At 38.1% G+C, this 26363-nt stretch overlaps 4 protein-coding genes across 4 annotated transcripts in view; 1 reads left to right on the plus strand and 3 right to left on the minus strand.

Moving 5' to 3' along the window:
* ddx21 (DEAD (Asp-Glu-Ala-Asp) box helicase 21) overlaps positions 1-26363 on the plus strand; it is a 73595-nt gene that overhangs the window by 35198 nt on the left and 12034 nt on the right. The window lies entirely within an intron of this gene.
* kifbp (kinesin family binding protein) lies at positions 459-8399 on the minus strand. The gene is made up of 13 exons (XM_018666687.2): positions 7905-8399; positions 7371-7469; positions 6898-6977; positions 6634-6692; positions 6219-6343; positions 4948-5041; positions 4576-4688; positions 4067-4216; positions 3821-3895; positions 2724-2886; positions 2407-2581; positions 1645-1830; positions 459-1436 (listed from the first exon to the last, which is right to left on the minus strand). The coding sequence occupies exons 1-13, from the start codon at positions 8358-8360 to the stop codon at positions 1298-1300; spliced, it is 1914 nt and encodes a 637-aa protein (XP_018522203.1). The 5' UTR covers positions 8361-8399; the 3' UTR covers positions 459-1297.
* Positions 9325-13674, minus strand: mpc1 (mitochondrial pyruvate carrier 1). The gene is made up of 4 exons (XM_051077709.1): positions 13481-13674; positions 11951-12047; positions 11294-11426; positions 9325-10268 (listed from the first exon to the last, which is right to left on the minus strand). Exons 1-4 carry the CDS (start codon positions 13553-13555, stop codon positions 10244-10246), a joined length of 330 nt encoding a protein of 109 aa, XP_050933666.1. The 5' UTR covers positions 13556-13674; the 3' UTR covers positions 9325-10243.
* On the minus strand, positions 16988-25742 carry LOC108876865 (globoside alpha-1,3-N-acetylgalactosaminyltransferase 1). Its single transcript, XM_018666661.2, has 11 exons — positions 25560-25742; positions 22175-22216; positions 21815-21937; positions 21094-21126; positions 19964-20098; positions 19665-19773; positions 19145-19258; positions 18743-18859; positions 18379-18512; positions 18031-18108; positions 16988-17672 (listed from the first exon to the last, which is right to left on the minus strand). The coding sequence occupies exons 1-11, from the start codon at positions 25622-25624 to the stop codon at positions 17525-17527; spliced, it is 1098 nt and encodes a 365-aa protein (XP_018522177.2). The 5' UTR covers positions 25625-25742; the 3' UTR covers positions 16988-17524.

Consider the following 26363-nt stretch of genomic DNA (forward strand, 5'->3'; position numbering starts at 1 on the left):
GATGATAAACTGTGTGATCATGGTGTCACCAGACACACTGTCCTGCAGCAGTCTACAGCTTTACCACATGCCGTTAACTCAGCTGCACAAAGTGATAAATGTACATGTAAATGTTATATAAACACACAAGACATGACTATGGAAAAATACTGACAAAAGATTGTTAGTTGAGATATACTGTAACTTTTACAGGACATCGTCACATACTCACAGACACTTTAAGACATAATTTGGTTTTAACAGATGTTTTAGACATTTTTCTGCATTAAGCGGTTTAATATTCTGGAAAAGCAGGTTCTTAGATTCATCTAGAGCCCAACCTGAGGTAATTTCAGCCTTTACTCTGGAACCCATTGTCATTAATCCACTTGGTACTTCAGTTGTATGGAGATATACCAGATAAAAGACTGATTTCATGACCAACTTCTCTCTGCAAGTAAAGAAAGCACATACTGGTGTTGTGATGTAAGTGTGTATTACTTCACTGGTTTAATATCATTACATACAGTATCTGTTGTACATGAATACACGAGATTCCTCAGAGGCAGGAAGATAATACACAGGTCCAGTAGGCTTTAACATTTGTTTTACTTACATCAGACACATAAAGAAAGAAGAAACAGAATTTTAGTGTGCTGAGTGCTTTACAGAAAATAAAGCCACATTAAATGAAAACCAATATGATTAACAATAAAAACAACAAGTATGAATCAGAGTAGGGTCACAGATGAGTAAAATAAAATAAAATAAAAATCTGTTATGTACATAACAGCCGTAAGGATGCAAGAGCAAAGTGGCTTTTTTTTTATTTGCAAAGGCAACATTGGACATTTTAACAACAATCCTACAAGTGTTTCATTTCTTTTTACATCACTGAGGTTTGGAGGGAAGCATCAATGTAAAGAGACAAACAGGTCTGGGTCAATTTACACTCAATTCAACCATCATCAAATTATTTCTCAGTAATACGACTGAGACATTTTTGTTTTGATTTTGAAAATATTTTCTGTGCTACCTGAATGAAAAATAAGTTGACCATACATTTTACTACACACAAGAAAGCACATACGGATAGAGTGTAATGTGTTCAAAGGTCTTGTGAAAGCAGCATGCCCACTGCAAAAAACAACAAGGCCATCACCAGTACGAATACAGGAAGAGAGAAAGTCACTTAATAGTCAGTTCTCTAATTGATGGGTGTCCTTTGACTATAAAGTGGTGAACGTGGACTGTCTCATCTGCATGGATTTAATGCTGTTGGGCGACTAACAAGTCAGTCAGCGAACAGTGGCGTCCTTCAGTTGTTTGCAGCCATCCTTGCTTTGAGGCGGTTGATTTTGAGAGGGAGCAGGCCAACCATCTCCTTACTCAGCTCCAGCTCCGTCTCCACAGTGGTTGCTGCCTCAGGGTGTGTCTCACAATACTGCACCACGTATCTATACAGCAGGTGGAGTATGAAAGCAATGGTCAACATATTACACAGATAAACAACACGGCAGCTGGCTGTCTCTAGACTATAGAGTTAGTAGAGCCTGTCAACCGATTACTGTCATCCTATATGGTTCTCCTGTAGAGAGCAACTCTTTCAATATGCAACCCAGTGTTTGGATGTATCGCTATAAATTAAGAAATCTATTTTCATACTTGTAATTTTCCAGAGATCTGTTGAGGTTGTCCAGCTGAACAGAGGGTGAAGAGCTGATCAGCCGGCTGTGCAGTCGGGCTACTCTGAAGCGGGCCACCAGAGCCGGTCTGAGCACCTCCTCCTCCAGGTGCTCTGGAACTTTCCCTTCTGGGGAGCACAGAGAATCTAGGAACATCTGAAAGTACCTGGAGAGGAGAGGATTACAAATCACTCTGAGTGAGTAATGTACTGTAATTTCTGGACTATTGAGCGCACCCACTAAATTTAAAAAGAAAAAAAAAATTGTACATATATATATAGGCCGTACTTGTCTATAAGCCACAGGTGTCTACGTTGTAACATGAGATATTTACACATTCACGCTGCCGTCTCCAACATCTCACCATCAGTTCATTGATGCCAAGCTTACATGCAGCAGCTCTATTTCCTTTTTCGACAGCCAGATCAATTGCCTTTAACTTAAAAGCTGCATCATATGCATTCTTTGTGTGTTTTCCATGATGAGGGTGTGTGCATTAAGCGCAAAATGACTGAAGAATTTAGTGTGAGTGCGTTTGATCTAATTCAAACAGTTTCATTGGTGCATTGTGACCTGTTCGGTAATTTCATTGGTCTGATGTGACGAGGCTAAATGTTTTTGCGGCATGAAGCTCGTTAGCCCGTAAAAATCTATAAATTAGCCGCATCATTGTTTAAGCCACAAGGTTCAAAGAGTGTGAAAAAAGTAGTGGCTTATAGTCTGGAAATTATGGTACACTCACTTGGCTGAGGCAGAGCAGAGGTGGTTGAATTTCTTAATGGTGTGGCTATCTAGCGACTGTGTGTCTGCTTGTCTGTTGGCCAGTGTCAGTTTCAGATCCATCATTTCACTGTAGGTCTCTGCCAACTCAAACATCAGCTGTCTGCGAATCATTAGGTAATACTGGGCATTCAAGTCTATAGAAAGAAAACAGTGGAATTTAATCAATTATTGTCACCTTACATGGATGGTTATTTTATTTTACCTTGAACATATTCAAAGAGACATAACTTTCTTCAAAAAGAAAACTGCTACTCAAGAACAAAATAAGCTCTGTACCAGTGCAGATTGGCTCTAGCATATCAACTCTTCGTTTGTGCATTTTGCAGCGTCGCTCCAGATCCTCTTCAAAGAAAGCCAAGGCCCTGAACAGAGCGCTGTGATCCTGCAAGATCTCTATGTGGTCTGTCACATATCCATCCATCTGAAAGTACTCCTTGGCCTGGAAGAGAAAACACAGAGTCACAAGTAAAGATCAACTCCAGACAGGGTGGAGAGAGAACACAAAAAACAATTTTCTATAGGATCCTGCTTAATCAATCTTACATAGTAACCACCAGACCTAATAACCCACACCTTTCAGGATCACTGGGATTCCTTATTCAATCAGGCTGCATTTTTGTTATGCTCTTAAAACAAGAATAGGAATTTTTCTCACTGTCCTTAAATACAAAATGTTTCTGAGGGGCATCTCTGGCATGAATGCAATCTTTGTGAAAATCACGATTTATAGTGCAACCGTGTCACAAAGGAATTGATTCAATTTAGTCATACTTTCTGAGGCTGAGTTTCTGTGAGTTATTCTGCAAAGTGTCGTTGTCTTTGTCACTTACATCAAATTAAATCCTTTTTCATTGTAGCTTTTCTATCAAAATGAAAGGTTCTGGCATCATTTGGACAAGCCAGTAAAGAACAGAACAGAAATAACATCACATTTATAACACATCCTGGTGAAGATTTGCTTCTTGAGAAGAATATTTGCTGACTTACTAACAATGTGGCTGAGGACTGTGAGGAACAGCTGAGTGACAAAAATGCAATGCAGTGCAGTGCAGCTGAAATCAACTTCAGCTATAAATACCTTGGTACATACACTGATGTGTCAAGTCAAGTCCAGTCATGTTTATTTACACAGCCCAATATCATTTACAGTATCTCATTGGGCTTTACAGCGCAGTTTTTTTTTCTGTAACCTGATTTTTTAATGCAGAACTTCACTTTTAACACTCGCTTATCTGCTGGGACGGTAACTTCTTCACATACTAGCAGCCTGTATACTGTGCTGCACTGCTCTCTATGTCTCTATGTTGATGATTTGAGTCAGTCCAGCCCAGTTTCTGTGTGCATCTGAATGTGCTGTGTTGTGTTGTGTATACCTGCGTGACATAATTCTGTCCCACTAGAAATACAGCTCTGGCCTCAGTGAAGTCCAATGGGAATAAACAGCGCACCTAGAAAACATAAAGCAAAAAATTAGCGGTAAAGAGAAATATTTCTGCTGCTACTGACATAGAGATAGTGGTGATTTTAGGTAAGTAGAAGTATAACATGTTCTTTAACAATAGCTGCAACAACAGCATTGTTAGCAGCAGTAGAAGTAGTATCAAGCACAGTATACAGACCTTCTCTTCCAGGCTAGCAATGGAGTCAAAGGTGTCTTCAGAGCCAAACAGCAGAGCGCTCTTCCTGCCCTTCTCTTCCTCTTCCTCCTCACCTCTTCTTGCCCTCTTCAACTCATCCTGTCGATCAGTATCCAGCTCCCCAATGTTGTCCTGGTCACAAACACAAATACAAGCACATTTTAAGAGACACATAAAACAATTATGCTCATCTAAGCTCAGGTACGCACACGTGTAGACACAGATAATCTAAATGAATACACATGAATATCAAGGTTAGTTAAATTGATAATGCTTGATCCTTAATCCTTCTTTTATTTTGGCAAAATCTTTGGTGGAAACTTTTCTTTGGGTTTTGCTGATGATACAGTTGAGGTTTTTGTGGGTGGTGTTCTCTCTGTTCAGTCATGGTGACTATCACTGATCGGAAGACTCAAGTGCAAGTCATGAGTTCAAAGATTTTAAAAACTGCCACAGGCCCACACACACACACACATACAAGTATGCAGTACCTCTAGCAGCTTCTTAGCGTCCTGCAGGAGGTTGAGACAGTATTTGATCCAACATCTTGCGATCTCTGCTCTTTTTTGTCTGAGCTGTTCCCTACGTTCATTCTCAGTCTCACCTGTGTCAGACAGGAGAAAAAGATGTTAGGACATATAAACAGAGAGGCTAAATGAATGATATGTAATGAGGGGGAGTGTGAGGGAAAGACACAGAAAGAAGAATTAAGGCAATAACTGAGGCAATTCTTTGCTCACAGTTGAGTCATCTCCTGTTTAACTTATTGTAGTTGATTACGGGAACCATATAAAAAAGAAAGATGCAAATCAGTGCTCTTATTTTGATATGCATATTAATTAAAAATTTAGATAGATACTTACTTTCCTGTGCTGCAGCCTCAGAAGGAACCTCTCCTGCCAAACCTGATATGACGGTAGCTGCTGAGAGACAATGTCTGCCTTCCATGTATCGACCCTAAAAATCACACACATATTCACCCCTTTCATTACTTATACTTAAGGATGCACCAATACCACATTTTTTCAATCCAATTACAAGTACTTATATTTGAGTACTTGCTGATACCGAGTACCAATATGAGTACTTATTAATGTCATTACACTTAGTACATTTACTTGAAAACGTGCTTTATTTTCATCAGATATTGTTTCATTCTCTGGCTGTAAGAAATTGCTGTGACTGACATTTGAACATTCCATTATATATGGCACTGCCACACATTTTATTCAAATAGAAGTACTGTTAAAGTACTGTTATTGACATTTTAGCATTCAACTGCATCTTTTTTTATTAACAAACAGCCTTGCCACATATTTCACTTAAATATAGCCCTGAAACATAACTGTACCAACATAAAACTGTGGCAGAGCAACTAAGGCATTATCATGTAATCAGCAACATCTGTCTGTGAGAACTAAGTCTATTTTGAAAAAGTGAGGGGCAGGTTTTTTTTTTAATGAAAAACAGCTTCTCTGCATTATCAGCTGTTTCTGTTTTCATCTACAATGTGGGACACTGAGCTAAAAAGCCTTTCACTTTCCACACTGCTGCTGTTTTTTAGATGTTTTATCAGATTGCTTGTGTTGAAAGTACTCGCTTTCGTCCCTCCTCTTGACAACTTTGCAGAGCATGATTTGCAGTCCGCTTTACTTTTGTCACCATCATCCACTTTGATATACCTCCACACCGCCGACATTGCTCCTTCTTGCTCTCAGTTAGCACCTGACCACCCAACTGAATGTCACGCTGCCGTAAAACGGTATCAGCACACTACTGAATACGAGTACAAGTACAGGAACAGGGAATCAGACAGATACCCGATGCTGGTATCAGTGCATCCCTACTTATACTCGCTATTATGCAGTTTCAGTGCCAGTGAACACCTAAACCAGATTTTTAAAAGATATATGATTATTACAGCAAAAATCCTTGCCATGTAATCAAAATCATCTGACTACCTGACAAGTCTCTGCAAAACTGAACCACAAGGAAACTGACACTCTTTTTCGGTGGAAGCTGTGTATCATGCATGACAAAATAGATGAAAACATTACGAGTGATATCATGCAAAATCTTTTTCAATGTTTTAAATTAACTGTTTTCAATCTGTATAAATCAATCTAAATCCTACCTTAGTGATGTAATACTGTGATAGTGTAGCAGCGTTCAGAGCCCACTCCATTGGATTGAACTGATTCAACTGTAACTGTCTCTGCAGCGTACTGTGACAATAGGTGGCAGCACGCTCAGTTTGACCTGGAGGACAAAATACTGTGGTTAAAATAACTATCATCAAATAAAGCAGTATATTATATATTATGTTCACATATATAAACTCAGAAGCAAACCTCACATATGCCTTATATTTGCCTCAGTGGATACAAAGTGGCTTCAAATAACTTGTTAGAAAAACAGTGGATTCAAACAAATAGAGAGTCTTTGGACTTTCTATATCAGTTTAAATATTACATACAATTTACATATGTTATAATATAAATAAATACTGTTCTACAAATTTGACTCAGGCAAGATCAGATCAGACTCACCAAGGTTTTTATAGACTTGAGCAAGGTAATACATGGTGTGGGTGTAGGCCAACTCAAACCTGGTAAGTATAAAAGGAAAGACGGAAAGAAGAGAAATAATTGAAAGGGAAGACGAAGTATATGGAGAAGGCAAAGGGAAGTAACAATAACATTACTATAAACAGGTAAGAAATCTGACAATGTACGTGTGTGTGTGTGTGTGTGTGTGTGTGTGTGTGTGTGTGTATGTGTGTGTATATTGGGATGTTGGAAGTTACAACTTACCTCTTGGTCCTTTCCTGATGTGTCAGCAGCTTCTCCTCAGTAGTAAAGTACTCTGTCATGTCAGTGGGAGGACTCCCATCCTGAAAAAAAAAACAAGCACAACAACCATGGCTGCTGATGAAGTGGATGTGGCCAATGTAATTTTTAATTGCAGCTATGTTGGCTCTGCAGTCCTTGTGCTGTTGGCCTCTCAGTCAGTTAGTCTTTTGAATACTGGCATCAACACAGTTATGGCAAGTAACATTCATTCACGACCAACACTTTTTAAAATCAAAAGCACAACAATACAGTCCTCTCCCTTGGCTCCTGACAGGAATGTACATGATGGTTATGTGACCCTGCACCTGAAGACATATAGAAAAATGTTTAATAGTTGAGTAAAATTATGCTTTTCATCCTGCCCTGTCATCAATCAAGTCAAGTCAGTTTACCTGCCGCTTTAGTTAAGCAGTCACACAGGAAACCAACCTTACCTCTTTCATATAATGTTGGTAGATGGATTCTGCTGTTTCAAGGAATCCCTGAGCTGTCTCCGTCTCATCCCGGCCTGCCCAGAGGATGCCCAACTGGTTCTGAGAAACACAAACAGACAGCACAAGTCATCAATATCATCTGATCTCCTACTACAGTAAGATGATCTGGATAAGGCAAGAATCTACTCTATTGCTTACATGTTAACATTAAGCAAGGTGTACTTCGATTCTTGTAGACTTTATGATAAATCATCAATAAGCTATAATGTGTGGAAAAGCGGAGAGGTGGTGCAAACTGCTTTAATATACAGTATTAACTAGTCAATCAGGCTGAGGTGGTTAATTTGTAACAGCATCTAAGTCATAGTCTAACACATCTTTCAACAATATTTTTGGACTAGGTTCATCTGGTTAATCTTAGCTATAGCAAAGGCCTGTAAATGAAAAAAACCTTCTGCTGAAATCTGAAATCTAATGCTAATGAAAAGCTACCGAACAGCTGGTTTTCTCTTGTTAGCATGAAGTCAACGTTACCCTGACATGGATAAACAGCGACACATTCTCGGAAGATACGCTGCATCTTCCCAGCAGCTTCATACAGTTCATCAGATGCTCCTGTCCGGCCGACAGCTCCTCTGTGTCGACATGGTTGACGCCCAGATAGTACTCCACAGCCCCGAGTTTAGCGGCCCGCAGCCCAGCTGGCGAGTCGCCGCTGAAGCCCTGACCGAACCCGTCCTCCCTCTGCCCGTCCACCGGCTGCTCTGACGGCCGCGGGTCGCCGCTCTCTCCGCCGCCGTCCTCCTCCCCTTCGCTAACTTCAAAACTCTTCAGCGAGCAGTATATCTCTCGGAGGAGCTCCCTTGCCTTGTATTTGGAGCGGAACGGATCATTTTCTGGGTCGTTTCGTGATTCAACCTCCGTGAGGTTTTGGGCGTTGGTGAATTTGTCGCAGATAGCTCTCCACTCATCACTGCTGAGAGACGCCATGTTGGTCTGTTGGTCTTCTTCTTTGTCGTTCAGTTGGAACTGGCTACCTTTTGTTGCTTTACTGCCGTCTGCTGGTGTTAATTGGTTATCTCTCAGTGTTTTCTACACTTTTCTTTTCATGGTTATTTTCGTCAGAAATAAAACAACCATTTACATTCTTGCCCAGTAACAGGGATGTGGAATGTACCAAATCACTTTACAAATTACCAGTACTGCACTTTTTACAATTTTGAGGCACTTGCATTTCATACCTCAGTTCATTACAGAGGAAAATATTATCTACCTTTTATTCCTCTTCCCCCTTAAAATGTGATTATTATCATGTATTACTATTAATTAAATTATCCAACAGCATATAAAAGTTAGAATTAGCTCCACATCAACACTACAATATTAAAATACTGGTTATCTAAGTTTATGCCTCAGTATAGTAGTACACTATGAAAAGTTAACTTTAGCAAAATGGATCATTTTAGATACTTCATTACATTCATTACTTATTTCCACCACTGCTTTTGACAAAGTCACTTGACTCCCATTTCTTGTCTTGCATAAAATGGTGATAAAATAAACAAATGTTTAATACATTTGTTAAGCTCTCAGCAATCTTCACATAAAAGTTTAAAAGCTGGGTGTACACATTCAATATAAAACATACAAAGTAACTCCCATTCATTTCCAGTTAGTTTCATTTGTTCTAACTTTGTTGAAAAGATGTGTTCAGTGTTAACATAATAAGGGATTAGGTTGCAGAATTAAGTGTTGAGTGTAAATACAGAGCCGCGGCCTCCATGACATCTCAGTGAAATAATTGACATTGGAAAGGTCACCTGATCCCTAAGTAACAATGACCATGGAGCAGGACTTAAAGACAACCAAGTATTAAATGAAAACTGCAGTTGCAAAGCTGAACTTCATATATATATACAGTAATAATAATACAATAAATCATTCACTCTGCAAATTGTGTTCAAGTTGGTTAGAGCCAGTTTATTTAGACAAACCCAGAATCGTCAATCAGGGAAAAATAATGTGAATTATACAACGGCAATAACTTAATGTGAATGACACCGAAGCCACTTGTCTCGCTCAGTCATGCAGGATTAAAACCTACCAGTCAGAGTCCCAGTCTAATTACACAGATTTACAGTGTGGGCAGCTTCACCACATGAAAAGACACATATATTTATTTTCAATTATTTAAACATTTGCTTAAACAATCATTATTTATTATACTATAACAAATGTATGTCAAATTAGACACTCTGTTTTCAATGTACAGCATATTTTGCCCCAAAGAACATCAAACAGAAGGCTTACGTCTCTGTGTTTTCTCTGTGTTTAAGTAAAGGTTAATGAATGAAAGTCCTTACTCTTGGCCAGTGATAATCTGCCATGGTGTGGAGATATTTGCACAGACTGACCTCAGGCTACGTTCTCTATGAAATATCATGACTATCTGAATTACTAAGGAGTTAAGGAAGAAATAAAACTGTTAGGAAATTAGGTAATTGGTGAATAATGATTGTTTTAGCCTAGACTGAAAATGTTTAACATGCCAGTGGATTCAGTGTGAAAAGCATCTGTCAGGCTGGTGAGCTGAGTGTACATTCACCTACAGCATATTTTTGTGTGTCATGTTGAATGTTGCAAAAACCTTAAAATAAATCACAACAGTTGACCTTAAATCTTGGAGGAAAGCATCTGCTTTCTTCTGTCTGTTTAGTAAAAAGTGACTAAAACTTCATGAGGATGATCAATCATGGTCTATGTGCCAGGATTTTAATGATTAGATAAAATGTTTTCATGTCCAGGTTTAGGTGGCTGTTGTAGCAGCATGGTGCCACTCTGCAGTGAACGTTTCCATCTGCTTCACTCTGTCACTAAGAGCCCATCTTCTTTTCCATGCTGAAATAACACAGAAACAAATTCACTCAAGTATATCTGAGAGTAATGCTTTTCCTTATAACTCAACAGTTGAGTCACTGATGAGATATTGAACAAAATCAAAAGTCATGGTGGCAAAATAAAGACCAGACTGAAAATAACTGGAGAAACATAATGTATTTAGGCATTTGTTAGTACAAATGACAGAGAACATGAAAGAAAGAAAGATGATGACATGACACAGACCTGTTTTGAATGCATGAGCTTCATGACAAACAGTATAAGGCACCTGTGTAACACCACTAACACTTCTTTAAGTGAGGCTTGATAGGATAGCTGGTGACTTTTATAACATCAGTGACTTGCAGAGAAGTCAGACAGGAAAATAACTGGAAACAGGATGTTTTATGCACGCAACTGATTGAGGCTGGAAAGATACAGGTTCACTAGCTGGTGCTGAGCATCACTTATGCTGGTTAAAATGATGTCATGGCACGTCATATTTGCTGTCACTAATTTATGTTAATTCTGTCAGTAATTTCATGACAGGCCTAAATTAAACATGTCTTTTGTCATTGTTTGTAAGGGAAGAATCTCCATTCTGTAACACCACTGCAAAACCGCAAATGAACTGAGTGTTTCTTTGAAGTGAAGAGTGAGACGTCTTCTGTCTAGTGGATCATGTCATGTCACTGTCAGGGATGGCATTCTCCCAAGTGAACTTTCATTCATATCATATCAAAAGTTTAAGCCTATAAACTTAACATTTTTGAACCATGACCTTCAGTATTTGGATCAGGACACTCATAAAAATAAGGTGTGTGAGATTTAACTAGTCTGCAGCTGTGTTATTTCAATGTGTCAGATACGCAGGCTATTAAATCAAAATTTAAGTCACATAAAATTAATGTCAGATCAAACTTGCTAATGGCAGATACCCAACTTTAATGGACTCGGATTGGGGCCACAAAAACTTGAACGTCCTGACGTCCCTAACATCTACTATCCACAATGACAAAGAAATAACAGGTTAAAATGTGACTTACTTGTATTTGATGAGACGACTAGCCTGGACTAGCTGTGCTGACTCATTGGTCAAATGGCAAGCAAACAGTAGCCAGTTGCGTGGCTGCACCTTGTAGGCAAACCTCATGAAGAGCAATGAATAGCAGCAAAGGGCTGAGAGGAGAGAGAAAACACAGACAGTAGTTATAACTTTGATATATATATACATGCCAATGAAGCACGTCTAAATTTGAATTTATTAATAAATAGCCATGACAAAAATGAAATTCTGCACTTCCTACCACTGCTCAAACATGTAAAATAAATAGTAGTAACTAACAGTACACGTATTTCATATATATATGAACATTAAGCTTTTAAGTCTTCAAGCAAATCCCAATTTGAACACAGTCCTACACATAGGCTGTCGGTAAAAACTCTTCTGTTAGGGTTTGTCTTCCATCAAAGCCTTTTTGAAGCCAAAGTGAAAGCACTTTCATTCAGAAGTCAACATACAAAGTGACTAAACTAGAATTGTCACTGTTGTTTACAGAATCTCTTATTTCTAAGTTACCTTGAGGCAAAGCACAACTTACAACCCAAACCCTAACAGTGTGAACTAGAAAAGGATGGGAGTATTGTGTGTGCTGTGCATTTATACATTTACAGTTATCAGTATATGTGTTTGTGTGTCTTACCGAAGGTCATCCTGCCACTGATAATCTCTGGGCTCTTCTTCATATCTGTGATGGCAGCTATAGGGAGACCCCAGTTTGCTACAGGACCCCAGAAATGCTGTACACACACATGCGCACACACACAAAGTGAGAAATTAAATGACTGGGCATTTATCTTAAGCAAACAGGATTATATGATAGATGTAAGTAATAAAATCTGTATTATGAATCCCGATATAAGAAGGTTTTAAAAATATTAAGAAAATGAAAATTATACACTTTAACACACATACACTCAAATTAACAGGTATGACTGCATTGTACAGCACATGTAGTCAAAATAGGAAGGTAGATAGATAAACTGGCAGGCAGTCAAAAACGAGGTGAGACACAGACACATATATACTGAAAGACAGATGGACAGACACAAACGATGAGTGCTTACCGTGCTTTTTTTTCAGGGCCACATAGAAGAGAAAAGAACAAATATACAGATAAGTCATACTGATATGAGTTAGGTCAAACAAGAGCTACTGCCATTTAAAACAGGTCTCAGATCTGTTTCAGGCAACTCACAAAATAAGGAGAGAACTGGTAGAATTTAAAGGCCCCAGGTGCTGCAGTAGCTAAAATCACACATCACTAAGTTTGGTTACAATTAGAAGAAAATGTTAAATTTCACAAATGTTGACAAAACACGCCACCACCAAAGAGCTTTGTTTTGTCAGGAAGCCAAAAAGACACCAGAGATAGTGTCAAAGGCCATACAAGCCATCACAATATGTGCCTCACCCACATCTAGTGCATTTGTTTGACTTTCAACCTGTATTTCTGAAACGTTACAAACAAAGCTCTTCAAAATAAATAAAAATAACCCAGAGATAGTCTCTTGTCTGTCTATGTGACAAATGTAAACACAGATTGCCTCTTGCATCACTGTGTCACAATTTAGTCTTCACCCTAATCTGTGGCAAGGACACACACCACCATGGCACATGTACACATTAACCAACATCTTGACAACATGTCAACATGTGATAAAAGCAGATCTATCTGCTAGTATTAGTCTATAAAGTCATATTTGACACTGGCTATAACTTCAAATCCAGTTCAATAACGTTGCTAGAGGCAAAGTATTTAAGTATTGTGTTTAAAAAAAAAAAAAACTATTAACCATTTTTGGATGCGACTGACAGCATAACCCTCCTTTGTAGATTAGTTAGACATAAAAACGAGTTTACCCACAGTTTGCTGTTCTGCATTCATAGTAAACATAAACTGGAGTAACAAGTTCACTTTGCGCTAAACACACAGAAACAAGCACAACCGTCCTTGAAAGCTAACCGGGAGTAAACATACCAATGCAGCAGAAGGCAACGCAGATGTTATTGAAATTGTTGAAAATGGTAACTGAATGTTATTAAATCGTAAATTCAGCTGGCTGTTAAACATTGTTTAACGTCACCGAGCTGTACAAACCGAATAAACAGCCAACCAGCTAATGTGCATTAGCATGCGAGCTAATAGGTAAATCTAGCAGCTCCCGCATACAAACCTCATCAAATAATCCCTGAATTCTTTGCTCTTCAGGTGGTCAATAGCTTTCCGTGCAATTGTCCCCGCCATGGTTTAACGCTGAGATGGCGTGTGTTTTAGCCGAGAGGAGCACTGTTTTTGCGCTGAAGGGCGACAGGAAACTCAGCTCAGAGGACGACCGGTCAAATTTCCAACCACAACACTGACGCTTTACGACACTGTCGTGGTGACGTAGCGCAACCTGAGGGGGCGGTGCCCACTCTCAAATCAGTGAAATCCTCGTTCTATTTGAGAAAAGGATCACAGCTTTTTCCACGGTCAGACCCCTGACTGCAAAGCTCATGTTCTTCCATGGTGAATTCATCTCTATAGTTTTCATCATTTTGTTTGATAGGTACAGGTTTGATAGGTGTTTGATAAATAGGTAGGTCACTTAATAATTTTAAACACCACAAAATATTGCGTTTAACATCATAGGAGACTAAGGAAAACTGGCAAATATTCACATTTGGGAGACTGGTGATTCTTTTGGCATTTTCTATAAAACCAACCAACAAACAAACAAAAAACAATTATTCAATTACCAAAACTGCTGCCAGTTATTTATTTATTTTTGACAATTTTCAACAGACAATCATTTCAGTTCAAGACCACTAGTTGATTTCTATGTGCCTGGCAAAACAATATAACTGCCATGTTTTAATAGGGCCCAAGAACAATCTGGCCATGATTACAACATAGCCCACATATTGATACCAATATAGTTAATGCCTTAGTTAACATAAATACACCCCTCATGCAATCATTTAACTGAAGTTGAAATTTGGAAATAGCTGGCACAGGAAATGTTTTGCACCCCTTGCACATTGTGAAAACAACTGTTCTGTGCTTTATATAATAGTATAACAATATCAAAGTACAGTGCACCATTTTCCTTCATATAACATTATTTGGTAAAACAAGAACCACAGAGACCAAACTGAGTTTCTTTCTTTCATCACTGTATTTCAAACACTTGTTTGCTAAAAATCTTTGCAGAAACATGGTTCACTTGAAGTTCATGAAGAGGCAGTTCAGGGTTTTCTTGGCTGCAAAGCAAAAATACAAGAGGTTAAAAAGTTATTACACGAATGCTTTGATAAAGGTAAAATTATCATATATATATATATATATATATATATATATATATATATATATATATATATATATATATATATATATATATATATATTTTTTTTTTTTACCTTTTACATGACAGCAGTCACTCCTCATATTGCCTTCCCACCTCCTCTCCTCTCCTCCTCTCCTCTCCTCTTGTCCTTTATCATCATTTCTTCATGTCTCTTTTCTTCTCTGCTTGTTTGTTTCTCCTCTGCAAAAATAAATGGCGGACAAAAGGGAGTGAGAGTTAAAACCTTCAAATACTAAACTAAATAAAGTTCATAAAATCTGGTAATAACATTAGATAAATGGATATGTACCTATTATATAAGGGAGTTCACATGGCGTATTGCCCTCCTGCCTCCTCTCCTCTCCTTTCCTCTCCCTAAAAGACAAACAGAAGACAGGATGTTGTTAAAAATTGAGAACTCAGTTAAACAGAGATATAATGTATAACTGCATTAAATCTGATAAGAACAAGAAATATTTACCTTTTAGATGAGAGGTCCTCCCACCTCCTCTCCTTCTCTGTTAGTTACCTGATACTTACCTTTCTCTTTTTTCTCTTCCCATCTCTGCTCTTCCTTGATAATTTCTTCCTGTGTTTTTTTTTTCTTTCACATACTTTAACTTCCCTAATGTAATCCTTTCTTCTCTGATGTAACTATACCTGCTACTACAGTTCTGTAGTAACACAGTGCACCAGGTTTTACCATAATGTCATTACTACTATTACAGCTCATTTATTCTCCCTTTTCTACCAGTTGTGGACCCCCGCGTTGAGGTCCTTGTCGCTGCAGACTCCTATTGGTCTAGGGTGGGTGTTGACAGACATATGAACCCCCTTGACATGCTGTCGCCATCTTTTTCTTTCTTTGTCACAGAGGAGTTTCACTGGAGATTGAAACACGTTGGAGGTTCACGCTATCCCTCCCAGATCACATTCGCTCTGTGCAGACACCCTGCCTGAGTCATGGTGCAGCAACAAGAACACAGTGCTCACCATTGCACAAATACATTCTCAAATTCAAAGCAAATCAAAGGAATAACAATAAATAAATAAAAAATCAACACAAAGAAATTCAATTAAAAGAAATTCAGTGGAAATAAAATTAATAATAAATGTAGGAAGTTTACCCTGTTCTCAGAGAGAAAACCAAGAGACACACTTACCTGGAAGCTCACCTTCAGGTTCACTTCATCGTACAGCTCTCTCCTCTCCATAATCTGCCTCATGTTCTTCGACCACTCTGGCTCAGGACGGTTCCCAAACAACCCAGAATCACTGGGTGTCTGAGGCTGGAAGGAAGAGGAAGAATCAGAAGAGGGATGAGAGGAGCGAGAGGAGGAGGTAGAAGGAAGGTGAGAGGGACGAGAGGAGGAGCTGGTAGAGGAATGAGAGGAGGAGGCAGAAGGACTGACAAACTCTGTGTGAAATGAAAAAAAAAATATATATATATGATTAAAAACTATTGTCACTACATGTGTTGTGGTGCAGATTAGAAAATATGGAAACCTCATTTTATCAGTGGGTTATTTCTTGATAGTTGAATAGTTTAATGTGACTTGGAGGGAACCTCCGTATAAAACAAGTCAAGAAAACCACTTTGATATCGTGTAGTTCTGCAAACTTAAGACAGCCAAACGTCAGTCCCAAATATTGATAATATTAGCCGTTGCATCAGTGAACATGTCAACGGCAAAATACATTGAAAACCACATGAATTTGAAAATAGTTTTTAAAAAATCTCACATTTTCCACGAACAAGTCCTCTCATCTGTGACAGTCGGTCTTAAGTGGATGTAAAATCTCCAAAGCTGGTGTCTCCTTTCCAAAGAAATGTTCCAGTGAAAGCAGGGAGCTGTGTTTTTCTGGCCACCAGAAGGTTGTTTGTGTCTGAATGATCAGGTCTGAATGATGCGCCTGAAATAAAACACGTGGCAACCATGGAATGTTCAGGTCTGATCCATCAGCACGTCTGTTCTGACAGTCCCATCTCACCTGGACAGGTGTCACACCATCAACATGGCAATGACGGAAAAATGCAGCTTCAGTAGAAACATGGAGGATGTGAGCATAATTTAAACAAAATAAAAAAGTGATTAAAACTAGAAACATGATCTAGACTCAAAATTAGGTTATAATTATATTGCTGTGCTCACGTGAAACGTTTAAAAAGTCCCTTGTATTGAATTTATTTGAGAAACATGAACATAACTGTGACCAGAAGTCAACAACAAATACATTATCCACTAACTGTGAACAGGGCAACATCACTGCATTAGTTGCACAAGTTACTGTAAAACTGTAGGAAAAAGGCACACACAGATAAATGCACATAGTTACATAGATGCAAATGCTTCCATATATACATACAGTATTTTATTCCCTGATCGTCACTTTATTGTTAATTTAAAAAACCCACAGAAAATCTGACAATTTGTCATTAATGTCAGCATTGATACATTTCTAGTCAGCAACATATTATACAATGCACACAATGCAATGGTTTAAAAAGAATAAAAAGAAAATGAATCCAATATCAAAACAACCCTAGGGGGCAATATAAGTATGTACTTTTACATCTCAGAAAAGAGAGAAAATGAAGTCAAGGAATTAACCTTTAAGTCCAGATTCTGTACTCAGTGTCTCACAAAAGACAAAAACACAGATGGTAGATGATACAAAGGAAGCTCTAAGGGATGTTTAGAGGCGTCCTGACTTCTGGTATAAATAACATTTCCTTAAGTACATTGCAGTGCCATAATGGAGTGTATTAATATGTGCATTCTTTACCATGGCAAGCAACCCATACCAGCTATCCCAGTTATTGCTTTTTACATTTTATTTTTTCCCTTAAGAAGTTTCCATGTCTTGACCATTGAATTGACTCAACATCAGTGTCCGCCATTGGGCCGCACCTCTGCATAGTTCTTAATCAGCTGGGAGATTCTGACCACTTTGATGTCTGCTGGTACCTGATCGTAGTCTGACCACAGGTATTCTGGAGACAGCACTTTGGTTGGTTTGTTGTACAACAGGTACCTGTGTGACAGAGAGACAGACAGATGTCCTAGATGTGTTCTGTTTGAGTGCTGGTGTTTCTGAAATACTGTAGAGAGGATGTAAATTGTCGTCTTCCAAAGGATAAGAAGCTTCATTCAGTCTTCAGTTATTAAAACAAAAACGTGACAAAAACCAGCAGGTATAGAAAAGACTGTAAATAAACAGAAGTTGTCAATGTGAATGGGAGCAGTATAATGAATCCTCTTCAGATTTTACATTAAAAATGGCTGAAACAATATGAAAAAAATGGCAAAACAAACTGGAAAACAACAACAGAGAAACAAAGAAATGTGTGCGCAGAGCTCTGAACATGAGGGAATGAATTGTGATACTGTACTTGTTGAGGTGACTCTCTTCCTGCCACACAGCTTCAATCTTATTCTTGGCATCCTCCTCTGACTGCATGTAACAGTACCTGACAAAAAAAAAAGAGGTGGAATGTTTCTAGAGTCAAGTTTTTAAATTTGTTTGAGGCGGTAGCATTAATCTCAAAAACCTGTAAGAGGATTGCATCACAGTTGCTTATGTGGCAAAGTGTCCCAAAAGTTACCCTTCCACTATCTACATGCCCACAATGTTGTCAGCTCTCAATCTGCCCTATTGTTACTATCACTTTCCACTGCACATTGTCTTTCAGTTAGAAATAGTTTGAAAATAACATAAGAAATAATTTGGTTCTGATTACTTGACTAGCTTGTACATTTCCTCCAGGTTTCCACCCCAGACAGCAGCAGTGTAATAGTAGTCTCCTTCACCAAGAGGAATGTATGCCTTGGACTGGGGCCGACGCTCATATGGAAATTGATCTCTTTTTGTATTCTGAGAGAAGAAAAATTGAATAAAGCATGGATGAAACATGGTGAGAGGCTACAGCTGATGAATTGTTGGGGGGGTTGATGCTGTTGCTAATCAGAAAACAAGGCAATATAATTTGAACACACACACACACACACACACACACACACACACACACACACCACCACCACATTACATTACTATGAACATAGTATAAGTAACAACTTCCATTAATTTAAGAGAAGGACTGAAACCTTGTAGTAGCCACGATGAAGCACAACAGACAGATGGCTGAGAGACTCAGCTCCGAAGCGGTCATGGAAGACACTGTCGATGTCCATCATAAAAAGATAATCTGCTTCATTACGGATCTGAAAACACAGATGAGATATGAGACTAAATGCATCATGGAAAGACTCAATTTGATAAAAGAAGATGCAACTAAACAATATAACCAATAAGTAATCTTTCAGATACAGTGAGTATTTTATTTCTATACACCTCAGTGAGTCCTTTTTTGTTGCAGTTTTTCTTTGTATGAACCTCAAAGATGACAAGACTGGGTGGTGCTGATTTGAAAGAATCAGTCACTGTAGTCTGATCAAAATGTCACCAGCCTTTATGTTGTGTTCTATTTTGCACATTTCATTTCCTACCTGTTTGTCAATGGCGATGGTGGCCCACTTCATCCTGCCAAATACTACATCCTGCCAGCGGGTGGCACTAGGGATAGGGAGTACTGTGATGTTTCGGCCCTTACCCAGTTTGATCTGAACCAAGTAAAAAAAAAACAACAACAACAAATGAACAAATGAATATGATTAAATAAGATATGATTCACAGTTCAGATAAATGTGATTTATGTAACCACTGTGTGTTGAAGAGTTTTTTGTCAATGACTTGTGTCCTTGCTGCTTTTTTATTTTTTATTTTGCTTCTAGTTTGGAATAAACTATGTTCATTGCATGTACATTCTTATTTATTTATAATGTTTTATAAAAAAAAATACAATTGATTTAAATCTAATGAACACAAAATCATAACACACAATCACCTCTTGTCTGTAGTGTATTGTGCTTGTGTTCATTTCAAATTATTCTGCTATTTTCTTTCTAAAACTTACAGCAATGCCAAACCCAAAACTACTTTTATACATAATAATAAGCAACAACTCACTTTGGGAACTTCTTTTTCATGGTCTGTGAAGATGTAGTAAGTGACCCTGAAGTCAACAAGAAAGTACTTTTCACCCGACACCAGGAAACCCTCCAGGAAACGGGTATATCTGTACAGAAGGAGAGAAAGAAGGCAGAAGCTTTATCATGCAGTATAACTTAAGAAAAAACAACACTAGATAAATGATATGGGGCAGATAATAAGTAGGATTTATGTGAGGTAGTTATACATCTCTAGGTTTGCGAGATTTCAGCTTCAAGCAGTGGGTCATATCCTGTGAGAATATCCTGTGTACCTACTTGCCCACAGCAAACACCACCACAGCAACTCTTGGGTCCATTTTCTTATAAATGGCATCGATAACCACTGGATCAAAGGTTCCCTCCCAAACCAGAGGGACATTCCAGTTTGTCACTGCATTCACATCAGTGCGTCTGGAGAGAACAAAGAAACTGTGGATTCAAACCAAGATCTTAAAACACTAAACAAATATGTATACTATATATAATTATGCAGTCAGTGCTTGAGATTTCCCTCCACATGAAGAAAAGCAGAGTGGGAGCAGTTCAGTGGTGGAATTTGTTCTTGTTAGCAAGCTCAAACAATTGCCTGCACTCAATCAATTAGAATTTAAAACAGACCTAATTATAGCTATTATGTGTTGATATGTGGCAGTCATTACATGAACATTCATATTACCATAGTTTGCATGTGGTCTTCCAGCTACCAAAAGTCTGTCAAATCAGTCACATTGCCTCCCTTATTTATATATGTATGTATATATAAAATGTTCCTAAAAAGAAATACGAGATCCTTGCCTCTCTGAACACACACAGGTAAGTAGACGTGACTATTTTAAAGAAACAGAGCAACATTTTTAGAAACATGCTTTGGCTTATTCGAGCATTAAATGAGAAGACAGATACCACTCCTGAGTTTGTCCGTTAAACTGAAGCTACAGTCAACAGCCAGTTAGCCTAGCTTTGCATGAAGACTAGAAAAAGGAAACCAGAAACAGAAGCCTTGCTATTTGTCCAAAGGTAATAAAAGCCATACACACACAGCAAACCCAGCACTTATAAAGCACACTAATTAGTACATTACATCTTATATGTATAATTGCACAAAATCTGAAGTGTACAGTTCCCCATTGTTCAGGGGGCTACGTATCAGGCTGATCAGTCATCACTCAAACTGAGATGATTATTTGAATTAGTTTGCATGCAACATCAGACCATCAAACCTTTACTGTTGTATAGGCAAAAACAGACAAGGATTTTGTGAAACTAGAGATGTGAGAACTGGTGAACAGACACAGCAGACTGCATCAGACAGATGTGGCCTTTCTCCCACAAAAGTCTTTGCTTTAAATGTGTGTTAAGAAATTTTACACAGCAGAATAATGCAATATCTGCTTTTAATAGCTTACCCTTTTTGTGTGCTTGGCTGAGCATATTTCAGTCTGGAAAACAGATGCAAAGAAACTAATTTAACAGTGGTAAATACAGCAAAACAAAACAAAACAGTACAAAAAATACATGAAGCAAAACAATAATGTAACAATAAAAACTGACAATAATGACGACAAGTCATAAGAAGAAACAGTACCAGATGACCTGATACCAGAGTAATGCAACCTCCTGATGGTGCTGCATTCTGTTTCTGAACTCCTGAAAAGTAATGTGCCTCATATCCATCACGTCAATCCATCTATGCATCTGTCACTTCCTATCCAGGGACTTCTGAGGCCTGTCTCAGGATGCATTAAGCAACAGACAGGCACACACAGGCAGGTAGCCGTCATGAAGAACAACATTTTTGTTGTGAGGGCTCAAATGCTAACCACTGAGCTCCCGCTGCTCTTGTAAAATAATACCCAGTAATATTATACCTGCTGTGTGCAGATATAACATGTATGTAACAGCAAAAACAAGCAAAGCTGGAAAATGTCTTTTATTCTATGGTTTTTATTCTTTTATGACTTCATGCAGATTCTTGCACCATTTATTATCTGTTTTAAGAGCAGCTGAAAGAGTGTAAATGTTGTATTACAGGGCAAGAATGGGAAGTAGAACCACACCAAGTGTAAATGGGCAGATGCATTTCAACCAACTGTTCCTGTGTTTGTCAAAAGGAAGGTGGATTCTCACCCAGCTTGCATTTTTAGGTCTCCAATCCTCCAGCCACCACTGCTGGGGCATTCATTCATCCATACATCTGTCAGTATGTCCTTCACCCCTGGCTCAGGGATATCATCACATTGCTGGCAAAGGCTTAAAAGAGAAACACATAATATATATTTAATAGTGTGACAGCATGGAGTCAATGAAATAGATGATAAAACTTCCACAGTGTGCAGTTTCATTTAGAAAGTTTTACAATAAGTTCAGCCAGTGGATATCCACTGTGACTGGGTTGCCTGACTTGCCAGTTCAATGGGTTTAACTCCTTCAGTGAAAGATTAGTTTCATGCTCGAATTAAGACTGTCTCTGTCTTAAAGAGACCTTACCTGTAGGATGGGATGGTATATCCTGAGTAGACATAGATGACTCTGTGAACACACACAGATACGAGTTAACCAGTTAAACAGTTATATGTTTGACTCTGCCTTTTGTCAGTTTTGGGGCTCCATAGTCTGACATACATTTTAGGACACAAGCATAGCATGAATAGTATTATGTGTAAACTGTCAGGTCTTGGTCAAGAGTGAATAGTTAGAGAACAGTTGAGAATAGAGAATCATCATAGTTGAGTCGGACATTTTGAACAACATGTGGGCCATGAGCAGCGCTGTCCTCAACAGCCTACACTGTTTGCTGATCTTAACATAAACCTTTCAAAGAACCTTGTAAATGAGCTACAAAAATAAACCCTTTTCTGGTTAAACATCAACAAGTTCCTCTTTTTGAACTGAGCAAAACATCCACATTTATGTCTGTGACAAAACTGCTTCAGTGGGTAAAACTGCAAACCACATATAAAGCAACTAAATAAATGCACAACTATAACAACAAAAAATAAGCACAGTAACACACATTGTAATCATTAACTACCCAATATCATCCAGCACAAGTTCTTTGTGCTTGATCTGAATTATTTTTTTAGTCAACTGTGTGTCTTGTCCACATCTGTCAAAATGTATTTTTTTTTCTGCCTAAAATACTTTTAATGACAACAAATTACTGATTGGATTTCATGATTCCTTTAGCAATAAACTGCAGGTTATTCTCCTCAAATTCAGACAGTTGTTAGTTAGGGTTAGGGTTGACTCTGATGAGCTGAAAGAAGTTGAAAGAACACTGCACAGAGCTGCAGTGTTGGAGGACAGTAGTCTGCCATTTCAGTCTGCCACTATAAGTATCACCTTTTATAGTGCACAACAACACTGATTCTTTGTTATTAGAAAGATATTGTTGATGCAGGTTTGGAAAAATATTATACTTTCATTATAGCTACACAACAATGATGAGATAAAAGTTTTTCATGTTAAAGTTCAGAGATGCTGCAAAGAATGTCTGCTAAACACTGCTAAAACTAATGATCAGGAAATGTTATTTCAAAATGAACAGCTGTAAAAAATAAAATAAAATACAAACCAAGTATATTTTCAACAAAATTCAGGGTGACATTGAAATTCCTCTGTAACATTGGATTTGAAGGTTGTCTTATCACAAAAGCATTTGATTTTGCTAAATACTACAATCAACAGTTTAATAAAATTCAGAAATTAAAATCAAGAATGAGTACTCTGTCTTCACTTTGTTTCCTTACAAAATATATAACAAATGGCTTTGAGGTCATTGTCAGTGCTCCCCAAGGATATTTCTACCACTGCCTTTGATGTTAGGCTATCACCTGTGACTTATGGATTCACAAATTCTGGTTTGTTCCCAAAGTAGGGAGTGTGTGTGATCAAGAAGGGGGTGGATTTGCCTGCACCAAACATTTAAGTAGAAAAACACAAAGTCTGACGAAGCTCAATGACACTGAGTTTTCTAAACTCAGTCGTTCTGTCTGAACCAGACAAACATAGTTAAAAACTACTTCAATAAATATACATGCAGTACGGCCCATGCTGTGTGATATGGCACCTTTCTTTCTCCCTAAAACAAAATGTGTGGTAAAAGCATAATAATTTATTTTGATATAATTTCAGGCAGGTTGTTGTGGAAACCCAGGCAGTTGTTCTTTTAGGCCTTTTTCATAGTAAAGAAAGCACAGGTGTTACTATTTACATTAACAATTGCTCTGTCCCAGTAAGTCATGACAGTGTGACAGTGAGTTAGCATCAGCAGTCATTCATTTTATGATTTACACCTGTGCTTTTCCCACTGCAACGGATCAAAATGTCTTGGTGTGCCCTTTCAGAATATTTTTTAACAAACAGTGAGTATGCAGTCAAAGCAGGACTACATGGCTGAAGAGTTACCTAAACTGTGATTTGATTGTATTGTTAGTATGGGGTAAACTTGATGGTTAGGTTCCATTTATTTGTTATTTGTTAAAAACGGCACTTTGCTATAATGAATTAATATATGGTATAATGAATGTAGACTATGTTATATTGTGAATGCTTATAGTTACCAAAGGTTGAGGTATGAAAGTTAAATGTTCATGTGTAAATATGGGTGAGTTGTGCCTGCGTGGCAGAGTGTGGGAAGCAGAGTGTGAGGGGACAGCCTATAAAGAAAAGTATGTGAGCTTGATAGGAAATAACTCAAACAACCAACTGGAGTCTTGGGGGAGATCCAAAGGGGTGCGGTCATAAAAAACAGGGTGGTAAAAATCTAACAGATACAATGATCTTTTAGTTTCTTTGCAAATAAATTCATTTGAATTCACAAGTGTGCTTTTGCAGCCTCTTCTGTCAAAATACTCCCCAGGAACTACAACAGTACTCATCTTGGTTGTTTCAGAACTATAATTAAAGAGAGAAAGAGAGGAGAGGACAGGAACTCAGTTTCGGACTGATGACACAATCATGAAGCTACATGAAATGCAACTAAATGAACTGAAGGACACAGTCGTGACAGTAACGTATGCATTTGTTCATCTCTGTCAAAAATAAAAAGCAGAAGATATATAGACCATGTGTAAAGTCAAAAGCAGGCAAGGAAGCATAACTATAATAATAATTAAAATGTAACAGTAACTGAGTACATCAGTTATGCCTGGTGACAGCTGTGGCTGAAGGCATTATGTTTTCAGGTAGTGAAACCATCTGTCCTGTTCGCACTAACGCAACATCTCACGCCTTCAAATTTTGCACAGTTCACTTGGACTCAAGGATGAACTTATTAGATTTTGGTGGTCAGTGGTCAAGGGTTAAGACCACTGTGATCTCACAAAACATGTTTTTGACCACAATTACTATAATGCCATAACTCCAGAGATGGGTGATCATTAGTGTGACTATAAACTGACTGTACATTCACTGGCAAAATTAAAAACAAGATCAGAGAGAGAATTATAGCTGCTATTCAATAGGAGTAGAAACTTATTTACCACTGCACCCGATGACACTTTTTAAGACTTGGATTACGATTGGACCAAAACCACATTTCCAAACTACTGCAGTTTTACATCAAACGATACCTTTTCCTTCTTTAAGCTTGTTATGGTAATTTAATTTGGTGTGGTTTTTTAAAGTTTCAGTTACATAAACCTTAGTAGGATATTTGAAAAATATCCTACTAAGTGCAGCTGTCTTAATCCTACTACAGAGGGAGGAGAGGAAAAGTAAAGCAAACCAAAGCATAGCATTAAATCCCCAAAATGTGGTGCAATATTGAACTTATTTGGATGATATATGTTAATTTCTATGAGTCATATTTACAAATTTAGAAATTACAAACTATAAGTACAATTCTTATTATTACAGGTAAAAGACTTACCCCAAAAGAATGAGAAGAAAGGCAAAACTGACCAAAATATGGGTTCTGGAAATGTAGCGCAGCATACTACCTATCTAGATAACTTATAGGCTATTGTCCAATCACACTGTAGATGTAGAATACTACTGAATAAAAAAAACGAACAAAGCATTTCCTTTGCCTACTACAACACAGGTTGAGGTTCTATGGTGCATGAAATAAAATCCAGAGGGAGGGAGGGGGGTGGGGGCGGGGGTGGGGAGGGGGTGGATGGAGCGTAGTGTTGGACTGACTCACTCCAGGAAGCCAATATTAATCATATTCAGTTGAACACAGCAAAGATGATCATTTCTGCTGTCCTCTGTTTGGTATTAATTTTCCTTTATTGGCAGAGACAATAGAGATAGACAGGAAGGGCAGAGGAGAGAAACTCAGATGCATTTACAGCAATGCTGTGCTGCACAATTAGAAATACATAGAAATACTTAACTTAAAGTAATTACAACACTTAAACAATCAAAAAGCAAAAGTAAACTCTATGGATAAATAATACTGATAAGTACAATAAAGTAACAATTCATTTATGGCGTATAAGGGTCACTGAGCAACAATAAATTAATCTATTCAGGCCTTTGGCATTAGATAACACTGAGGAATACAAAGGGGTCATTCCATCACTATGAAAGAAAGAAACAGAAAGTGTTATGTGTACATTTGTGTATATGAAAGCATGTGAGTGGTGCACGTAACAAGATCTCCAGAAGGGAAGGAGTGGTAGCCACTGTGCAATATCTCATTCATTCACACACAGACCTGGACACTCTT

Source organism: Lates calcarifer, linkage group LG2 (assembly GCF_001640805.2).
Source record: "Lates calcarifer isolate ASB-BC8 linkage group LG2, TLL_Latcal_v3, whole genome shotgun sequence".
NCBI lineage: Eukaryota > Metazoa > Chordata > Actinopteri > Centropomidae > Lates > Lates calcarifer.